The 10446-nt window shown below is 41.8% G+C and overlaps 1 protein-coding gene and 1 long non-coding RNA gene across 4 annotated transcripts in view; one reads left to right on the top strand and one right to left on the bottom strand.

Annotated features, from left to right (window-relative positions):
• Positions 1-6857: 6857 nt before the first annotated feature.
• LOC116653237 lies at positions 6858-9452 on the bottom strand. The gene is made up of 2 exons (XR_004306773.1): positions 9380-9452; positions 6858-7934 (listed from the first exon to the last, which is right to left on the bottom strand). It is a non-coding gene; the product is annotated as an uncharacterized LOC116653237 (long non-coding RNA).
• The window catches only part of EPM2A (EPM2A glucan phosphatase, laforin), a 38243-nt gene continuing 37132 nt past the window's right edge, over positions 9336-10446 (top strand). For 2 of the 3 annotated variants that reach the window (XM_015858172.2, XM_032443861.1), the window contains exon 1: positions 9553-9671. In XM_015858172.2, coding sequence (XP_015713658.2) covers positions 9664-9671 — 8 coding nt within the window. In that variant the 5' untranslated portion in view covers positions 9553-9663. Of the gene's footprint in view, positions 9672-10446 lie in introns of all 3 variants that reach the window. The other variant, XM_015858171.2, reaches the window with a different exon arrangement.

Genomic DNA, 10446 nt, shown 5'->3' with positions numbered 1-10446 from the left:
GATTCAAATTCTTACTGTAAAGTCAAAAGGTCCATTCAGGTATCTTTGATCATCTTCTGATGAACAAAGCTCAGTGGTTGTTAAGAGCATGGAGGGAATACTGCATTCAGTTAGTGTTTATAAACAAGTTATGGCATGTAATTAGAGGCAGTTTGAAGAATGGTGTTTTCTTAGCATGGCTGTTGTGTGTGTGGTGAATTTTGTAGAAATCCAAACTAGAGAAGAATACTGAATGGAGAAATGGGCTCAACGTACTAAAAAAGGCATCCATTTCCAGCACAGAAAACTCTTCTTCTGACTGTTTCTGAGAGTACAGAGAGTTTCAGGATGTACATTCTGCAGCTGTTTCTACTAATGGCTTATCAGTCTTTCTATAATAACAGGAGTTACCCTGCTCCTGTACCCTGTTACTTTTACTCTGTGCTACACTTCAGTTATAATCTGTCTTCAAGTGCTACCTGTATTCCCCAATTAAGTATTAGCTATGTTGAATGCAATTCTCTCTACTGAATACAAATATTTATTTGCTGCAGGTTCTACCTGCTAGTGGTGTCAGAGGTAGTAATTCATAAGAGCAATAGAACAATAAGATCCTTCTGATATGGAGTATTTACCTGCATGCTTTCATCAGCCTTTCACAGAAAAGGGGAACAAAGATGTGGAAGAAGCAAAATAAAGAGACTGATAGCTGTCACTTGCTAAAAACTTGCTAGTAGAAAACATCTTTAGTCATCATCAGATGCGTTACAGTATGGGACAGCAGAAGTCCATGCCTCTGTCATTTTGACAAGCCAAATTCAGCAACATGTACTGGTGGATATGCAGACTGATAACAGGTGGTAGAAAAATGTCTGCAAAATGGGCATCAGTTGCAAAATACAGGAGGAAAACACACACACACACACACACACACAAAAAAAAAAAACCCAAAACCCATAAGTAAACAAAACAACTAGCACTCAGGTATGTTTCACTTTAAAGCTAGATTTATAAAATCAATCAGAAAAATGTGATTTCTGTCTTACTGGTATTTTAATATTCTGGTGTTTAGTTTCATCCTAAACTACGGTGACATTTCTTGTATATCTTATATATCATGATATATATCTTTTGATAGAGCATTATTTCAGTTTGACAGCGTCATGAAGTGGTATTGAACTGAGTATTTTACAGTGTTAAAAGTAATGGAATACAAAGTCTAGATTGTAATAGATGTTTTTTAATATTAGCTTTTTTCCCTCTAAGTTACATTTTCAAGCAGGTAAAAAAAAAGGGGGGGCTGATTTCAAATTTATTGTTGTTTAAATGGACAAAATTCTACTAGCAACATGAAAGCTGAGATTTGTTAGTACTTTCACATGAACATCACAGCAAAGGGGTAAGCAGTAGAACAGAACTAATCGGATTACTGACCAGTTAGCAAAGGACCAATCAAGGACCTGACATTGATATCTGTTGGACTTTGCTCAGAAGTGCTAGAGTTTGACAGTTATGTACTGTGTTATCGTTTGAATATTGTGTACTTTTTTTGTATTGTGATTACATTGTTATGTTCAATATATAATTCTGGAGGCTTTGGCAGCAGATGAGAAGTAATGCATCAATGAGATTTGAACCGTGGCTAAGGTAAAACATGGCTGTTATGTACAGTGGCAGCTGTTTATGAGCCTCAGCTGTCAGGGAACACTTCATTGTGTGTTTCAAGTGTGAGGGAGGGATGAGTGGGTACCTCTTTGTCTAAGCAAGGTGGCTTTACTTCTACAGTGAGAAGAATTTCAAATGGGATCTCACCTTGCACATGGTTTTTGATGCAGATGAGTAGGATGTTTCTTATCACCAGTTTAATCTGATCCTGTCTCATCTCTGGACTTTTCTTATTTTAAGTCAGTGGCCATCTGCTTCCCTCTGTTGAAGATGGCAGCCTTTTTGATTTTAGAAAATTCAGCCTGTATGGTTGATCTTTTTTTTTTTTTTTTGCATGGTATCCTGCCTTTCCAAAGGAAATGTTTCACCCTGGGATTCTGTTATACAGAATTTGCAGCAGGATGTGCTAGGAGCCAAAATCTAGCCCATGACATCATAGCCAAATGCACTCCCCCAGCAGTTTTGTCATTTCTAATTCTCTCTGTGGCATAAAATGCCACTCTATCGTTGCTGATTTTTTACATAAGTGTGAGATTAACAGTAGAAGACTTCTTTTTTTTTTCTTTTTTTTTTTTTTTTTTTCCCCAAAGCCAGCATTACAATGATCTGTAAAGTTGCTGTTATGTTTAAAGTGGATGTTCTGACTAATTCATCCATAGTACAGCTTGGGTGAGGGGACAGAGAACTTTATTTATGTATTGCTCCCTGCAGACCACATGGATTTAATCACATTAAAATGAAGCGAAATGCTAAAGGTGTGACATTTGTGTTAGTGCACTTTATGCTTAGTTTGATCAGTGTGTCAGATGTTTGTCAGTTTCTGTTCCCTTGAATTTATGCAGGTGGTAATGTTTGAACAAATATATGCTACAGAAAAGCATGTATTAATAAATTCAGAACATTACATGTAAGACAAAAATAATTGTTCACCAGCAGTACAGACAAATCTAAATAGAATTTGTTTACTTGGGAAAGAATGTCAGCAACTTGTTTATCTGACTTTGAAGTACTTGAGTGGAAAATGATGCCAGCTGGATTTGTTATGTAAACAAAACTTTCAACAGACTTTTTTAGTATTGTGGGCTCAGAAGAACAGGCTTTAGATTGTTAGCAATCAGAATGCTTGTGCTGTACATTTTCATGTTCCGGCATATGGTGATGCTATTAGTAAATGTACAGAAAAATAGGTGTTCCGGGAGAAATGAGTCGATTCCATTGTCTTCCATGCAGTTTTCAAAGTGTTCTAAACCAGGTCAGACGGGCTCCTGTTGCTGGAACTGCCCTGAGGGGACCTTGTAGCTGGAACTGGTCTTTTATAGCTGGAATAAACAGCCAGTAAGTACCTCATTTAATTTACTGCTGTTTCTGACAGAGGACAAACTATTCAGCACCACTGCAACATTGACTCAGTTGGGACTGACACTCTCTGAAATTCTGATTATGGAAGCAACAGGTAGAGTTACCACATCTAGATCTTTTAGAAGTGCTGAGGGATACAGTTCATACTCTTTGCCATTTAACACATCAGGTTAGTGAATGTTTACAATAGTAATTATATATACATATTCAAACCTACAGTGTAAATTGAAAATACAGGCTTGCTTGTTGTTTTCAGTTTAAGTCAATGGAAGTGCAGATGCTTATAAAGGAAGTATATTAGAGGCAAATCTAGCTCGTCATCAAATGCTCTGTTGTGCTGCGGTTGCCAGTTCAGACTGGCCATTGCAGTAGCTTGATTATATTATTCCCCTTTCCTTTTCTTCCTTAAAAAATATTTTAACCTCTAGGATAACTTCAGTTAGTAACAAGTCAGACATGCTGATAAATGTATATAGTGTAAGTAACTTTTTTTTTTTTTAAACAAGATTAAGTTCTTGAGAACTTGGAACACAAAATTCTACCCCACGTAGAATTTTGTACCCCACAACACACTACAAAGAAATGTTGGTTGGCTGACAGCAGCTCAAGTGCTCAAAGTTTGCACTGGACTAGTTAAAATGATCTATACATCAGTACGCTAAAAAACTCAATTTCACTATTTTGTGGGCATGACGTTGTGTATGGGAAATTGGTAATCACAGCCTGAACCTCTGATTAATCAGCTGAGGCAAGTGTAGGTCCGCTGTGGGAGCACAGGTGAGAGTAATTGAGCTGTGCTCCTGGACAGGATGGAGCCTAACTCCACCTCCTCTAGACCTCCTCTAGACCTCCTTTAAGGGCTGACCGCCACTAAGGCAGCATCTCTTTGAGATTGCTCCTTGGTGGAGATTGCCTCAGTGTTTTCTAGCAGACTGAAGGCTTCTATACAGGTGAGTTTTTCCTGTAGATAACCTTTTGGATATTTATTACCACCTCTCTTGTGCCATTACCATCTTTACATTGTTGTCATTGTACACCTTGAAAAGTAAAAGATCAGAGCAGGATTTATTGTACAAGTTTCCAAGACAAGGAATTTGCTATCAAGCATGAACTAATTCTGTTAACTTAAGAAATCAGTTTCACTTAAATATGTGTCAGTATAAGGAATCAGTAAGGTGTAAAAGCATGTGATTGCAATAACAACATGTTTGGGCTCATGTGACGTATTCAAGGACTATTAAATGTTGGTCTGTGTCATAGACATTTCTGATTGTGTTTATCTCAGAGCAGGAGAGGCTTTTGGCGAAAATATTTTTGTAGTATCAAGTCTTCCATAATGATCTTAGCTTAGGAGTATTGTGTCCATGTAAGTATGCAGATAATGCAAACCAAGAAGGAATCTAGTTAACTCTATGTGCTTTTTCCTGTAAATTTCAAAGCACTGGGGAAGGTGGAGGGGGGGCATAGCAAATTTCAGATAGCTTGTACAACTGTATTTTCATGCAATAAGGATCAAAAAGTAAGTACTGACAAGGATCTTGTTATTTGAAAACATATGTGCTCATATCTGTTTGAGGCAATGGAATTCATACATGAAGTGGACAAGCGCAACTTTTCAAGGAGAAATCTTCATATGCGTACTATGAAGTACACTTTCCTGTCCTTCAGAGGCTTGTATAACATTGTTCATTAACATGACAGATTCAATTTCAGGTTCATCTCCAAACTTTTATTCCTTCAAAACAGGTGTGGAGTGGGAGAAATCAATGATAAATGGTCAGCTGGTGACTTACAGTGGAGGTACTGCTCCTTAGAAGCCACCTGTGGCTCCTGTTGCTGGAACTGCCCTGAGGGGACTGGCTGTGCTAATGGAAAGGCAGCTGTGGGAGGGCTCGAGCTCCAGTGGAAACAGGTCACTATGATACACAGCAACATACACACGCCAAATTAAGTAGTAGGAGTCCCCTGTCTATGACCTAGTCTCCAAACTATGCCATACACATTTTCTGGCTCTTGGCTGAGAACTGTTGCCATGACCTGTGGAAAGTTGCTATGCTTCAGACTGTTTATACGCTCATTCTTGACTGCACTTCATATTTCCAAGGTGGTTTTTTGTTTTGTTTTTAAAGCTGGTTGAAAACAGTGTTTGTTCCTCTACATGGATTATTTCTGTTGGGTAAGTGAATTCAGTAAAGCTGGCCAGATTAGCTTGAAATAAAGTTTCTCAAAAAGAGAAATGAGAAGTCTATAGTTGAAAAACTGGTAAATACAAGAAATCAAGAAAATGAGGAAGCTACAATGTATGAGATCTATACAGTGAGTATAATACCATATTAATAGATAGAAGACAGATGATGGAGTAAATACTCAAGATCCCTCTACACTGTTGTCTATCTAAGTGTTAAATCTACTTCTTCACTAGCTTTGGCTAGTGGTACAATTGGTTCTTCTTGTGTTGTGTGGTAGGACAGCTGGGTAGGTAGGGTGATTTCTGGAGTTTTTTTTAATTCCTCCTACCACTTTACCTATGTTTTAAAGATGATTGCTTGATCTGTTACTCAAGAGCGGTTGTTAAAGGTCAGTTTCAAACAGGGTACCTCATAATGAGTTTAGTATTGTAACCATTTACTGTTACATACTAATTTGCACTTGAGAATATCAAGGTACTTAGCGGTCGTTAAATCTTTACTGTCCAGTAAGCATTTACGCAAGCCCTCTGAATAAATCCTTGGCCTGCCTTCTGCCTGTTTGTGCCAGGCAGAAGGGCCCTGCTGATGAGAGGGCTGCCAGAGCTCCAGGTGGGCTTGGGATGCACCCCATTCACTGAGGCCACTGCTCCAGCACAAATGCATTGTATGGGGATGGTGGAACTCAGAGGGTCCCTGAGGCAGGGACACCCCAGGGGAGGCAGAACCCTACTGGGAGCTGGCTTAGCCTGCATAGAAAGCTGCTATTAGCACTAAGCAGCTAAAACAGTAAATGGAGTTATCGCTCCTCTGAAGCAGCAGCTAAAATGAAAAAGTTGGAATAGCAGCATTTATCTGATAATAGGATCTTTAAGTATTTAAAATTCTTTCTGTCTTCAGATTTTACCATGTAACATACATGGATTTCTTTTTACAGTGTGCTGCCTCTTTTCTATAATAAACATTTAGATATTGCAGTAACTCTTTCCCAATATCTTCACGAGAAAGAAAATGACCAAAAAAGGGAGTAAAATCGAGTCTAGGAAGCACAGCTGATCTAAACATCAGCCAAAACATGCAATTGGGGAAAAAAGAAAAACACATCTAAATGTCATCCCTTCTCCAACCAGATCCTTTTGATATCTGTGTTTTGGTTTTGTTTTTCAATCTCTGCCTTCGCTACACATTGCCCTACTTGGAAATATTATTGTTTGAGAACACTGTACAGCAACAGCAGATAAAGCTGTGCCAGGCAGCAAACAGGCCCAGGGTATAAAAGTTTACAATCACTAAGGAACATGCATGCTACGGACAGAGGCTGCCTTACACCATGGAATTACATCTGCCTCTTCAGTAGCATCCGTTGCTGTGTTCTATTTCTATATTTAGTAGACACTTTTCAAGTAAGAAAACCATGGTGAAGATTCAACTTAGAAAGCTGAATTGTGGTCTCTCAAACTTCTTGGTTAGTGTCTTTATTATAATTTCAGCCAGCAATTCTCTCTCTGTAAGTAAGGAATTGACTTGCCAAGTTTCATGAGTGTAATGAAAGTTTTGAAGGTATGAGTTCATGAAAGCACCGGGACAATTTTATGCCAGGAAGAGATGGTGAAAGAAAGAAATCAAAGGGATTTCTGTAGAGTAAGGAAAACAAACATCACTGCATCGTTAGATTTAAGGAAGACTGAGGCACACAGAGCTGCAGCTCTGAGTCTAATGCTACAGCCTATAGTGCCATCAAGGACACAAAGGCACAATATCAATTACCAGAATCAGATGGGCCATGGTGCGCTCAGATGGTAGTTTATTCCCATATGAATGAAAACAACAGCTTCTGGGACAGCTAAAAGCAATTTAATTAGTAGGGTTTGGGCATCTTTATGCCAGAGCTTTTTGATTGGACCTGAAAGGCATGCTTATTGGAATGGGACTTAATATAGCAAAACCAGGAAATCGTCCTGTTTACATTTGTGGCTGTTAAAGATGACTGGCTTACAGAAAAGGCTTTTAGGTTTAAGAACAGTGTTGAGGAGTGCAGGGACAGAGTGCTGGTCATGCGGTATGAGGATAAGGCTTTTTTCAAAGGAAATTGGTTTATCATTAATTCCTTAGGAATTTAGGCTTAAAGCAATGGCCCAGAAGTGAAAGTATTTCTTCAATTCCTGCAATATTCAACTACACAGCAGCACGTGTAAGCTCCCTATTGCCCCTTCATCCTTTGGTTCTTATATAAAACACCAGTTTAGAGATGAGAAATCCATAGACTACGTAAAGCTCGCAGCGAACCATTTACTTCTGAGCTTGGAGCCAAACCTTATGGTACTTACATAGTCTTGTTTGCGTGGTCTTAGATCTAATGAAGACCCATATCATCCTGTCTACACTTCACAGTTTGGTAGTATTCATCAATAAAAACTATTCAACAATAAAAACTGCAGGAACTCGAGCATGTCACTCCGTGCTATTTTTAACCTTAATCCAGCACCCAATGCTGGTGTGTACAAAACGGATCATGGTGAAATATGGAGAAGAAATGGACAATTAATTTAACCGCTAATATTTTGCACAAGACTGAAAATATAGTTTTTATTGCAGGTCTATAATGAGGGTTTGACACATAAAGAAGCTTTTTTTTAAAGGTACATATGTGTTGCAGGTCTTTTTACATTAAGGTTTAGACAACAGCCAGGAGTTAAATTATCAGATGCGCTACTGGATCCTGCAGCTTCTTAGCTCGAACGGTGCCTGGAATGAACAGTTGCATATCTCAGAATTATTATGGTGGGAGAAGACCTCTAAGTCATTCAGTCCAGCCATCAACTGCTACCGCTATCCCATTAACCCACATCCTTCACTGCTACATCCACCCTTATCTTGAACACCTCCAGGGATGGTGACTCCACCACTTCTTTGGGGTTTTATGTAGACACAAGATGCTTTTAGGACTACTGCCACGCTTGAGGTAGAAAATCTAAGTTTACCATCGCTCTCTGTACTGCCCTTAATACTAAAATGAAAGTGTATGCTACAAGGGTAGATATTTGATGGATAATTATGAGACAGGTTGCAGGTAACTTGACTGTAAGGTCGAGCAAAAACAAGGATTAAAATGTGTTGCTTTGTTCCACAAAAGCAACAGGGCTAGGGGGAGGGCTGCCAGAATCCCCTTCACTTTGGTTATGTTTGGAACAGAGGTGGCATATCACTTACAAAAGTTGAATTGGGATCAGTGAAAATGAGCTCAAGCATTCTTAAAAATACATTTGGCAGTACATATTCTTCAGTGTGTCATCGCCATCGAACACAGGAAACAAGCAGCCACCTTTTGAAGCAGGATTTCTTTTGACTCACTGAAAGGCCTTCATCCTGTTCCCAGAACTTGACCTAAATAAAGTTACTACTTCTCTGTTTCTGTCTTTAAACGCTTCTGAAATGGGTGTATTCAGACAAGGACCGTCCTATAAATGGTTGGATCGCATCCTTTCCCTCAGTCTTTGCAAGCCCTGAATATTGCTACATGTAGGAGCTGCCAAATTACAGCCAGAAGGGCAAGCTAGAATGCAGGCAATTGAGAGCAGCAGAATTGTTGAAGAGCTGTCTACCACCTGCTGCCCCCACCAGTCCCTCACATTCCTGGTCTCACCATGGCTGGCATCTCCCTGCCTACAGAGGAGGTATAACTGTCCTGAGCACTAAGCACGTTATTTGGGACCAAACCTTGAGGCTGTTTGTAACACCGCAGGTATAGCAGTGATTTAATGAGGTGTTTGCAGCACTAAATTAAGTCTCTCTGGACTAATTGCAGCAGCTTCATTGAACAAAGCAGTAATGCTCGCTAAAGTCAATATACGTAACGAGCAACCCTTTGCAATCTCAGTTCATTAGTTATCTGCTGGGATAATAGTCACGGATGCACTGAATAGCCCGAGTTGGAAGGAACCCACAAGAATCACCCTGGCTCCACACAGCACCTCCCAAAATCAAACCTTACGAAAGCAATGTCCAAACACTCCTTGAACTCTGACATTTGAGGCCGTGCTGCCGAGCAGCCCATCCCATGCCCTCAGCGGGCAGCCAAAGCGAGGCACAGCCCCAGCCGGAGCGCCCCGCCCGCCCCGGTCCCCCCTCCGGAAGTGAGGGTGCGGGGCGGCCCCTGGCGGCGGCACGGCTTCATTCCCCCCACCCCATACCCTGCCGCCTTCGGCCCGGTACAGCTCGCCATGCTGTTCCGCTTCGGCGTGGTGCTGCCGGCCCGCATCGCAGAGTGCGGCGGTGCGCTGCTTGTGGCCGGCTCGCGGCCGGAGCTGGGCGAGTGGGACCCGCAGCGCGCCGTGCCCATGCAGCCAGCACGGCCGAGCGCAGCGCTGGCGGCCCAGGAACCGGTTCTGTGGCTGGGGGAGGTGCTGCTGCCGGACGAGGACACAGCCAGCCCCTTCTGGTACAAGTTCCTGCGGCGGGAGGGCGGCCAGCTTCTATGGGAAGGTAAAGGCGGGGCTCGGGCGGAGCGGGGTGGGGCTGGCAGCTGACGCGGCGGGCCGGGCCAGGCAGGGCTGCGGGGGCTGCTTTTCTCTCTTGTGTTCTTAAGAGCTCAGTTACTTTAGTCAGTTTCTACGAGCTGTTGTTGTAGATACAGAAGTATGAAGCTGTAAATTCTGCCCAGGGAGGTGGTGGAGTCTCCTTCTCTGGAGATATTCAAGACCCGCCTGGACGCCTACCTGTGCGACGTGGTGTAGGGAGCCTGCTTTGGCAGGGGGGTTGGACTCGATGATCTCTAGAGGTCCCTTCCAACCCCTACAATTCTGTGAAATTCACCTCTCCTCACTGAGGAAAGGATCAGACTTGGTGAATAGAAGACGGATGATTAAAGAATTCACCACGTTTTTATCCAGTTTTGTAATCCGTGTAGAGAATAGCACGTTATAGAGCAGTTACTCCTCATCCTTTTTCGGGGTGTGTATTTAAGCAGCCAATCTCAGGTTGCCCAGAGGTGGTGGGAGCTCAGACCTTGGAAACACTCAAGGTCAGGCTGGACGGGCTCTGAGCAACCTACTCAAGCTGTAAGTGTTCTTGTTCACTGCAGAGCAGTTGGTCCAGATGGCCTTTAAGGATCTCTTCCAACTCAAATGATACTATGATTCTGTCACAGGGAGTGACAGGTTGGTGGCTTGTGTCCTGTGTCTTGAGGGGAACTGGTTCCTCTCGGTAGGAGGATGAGGTGGGAGAGGAGGCTGTTGTTTCCCCAAAGGGTCAGATGCTT

The sequence above is a fragment of the Coturnix japonica genome, chromosome 3 (assembly GCF_001577835.2).
Source record: "Coturnix japonica isolate 7356 chromosome 3, Coturnix japonica 2.1, whole genome shotgun sequence".
NCBI classification, from domain to species: domain Eukaryota; kingdom Metazoa; phylum Chordata; class Aves; order Galliformes; family Phasianidae; genus Coturnix; species Coturnix japonica.
Note: the sequence above shows the minus strand (reverse complement) of the source record. Positions and strands in the feature narration are given on the sequence as shown.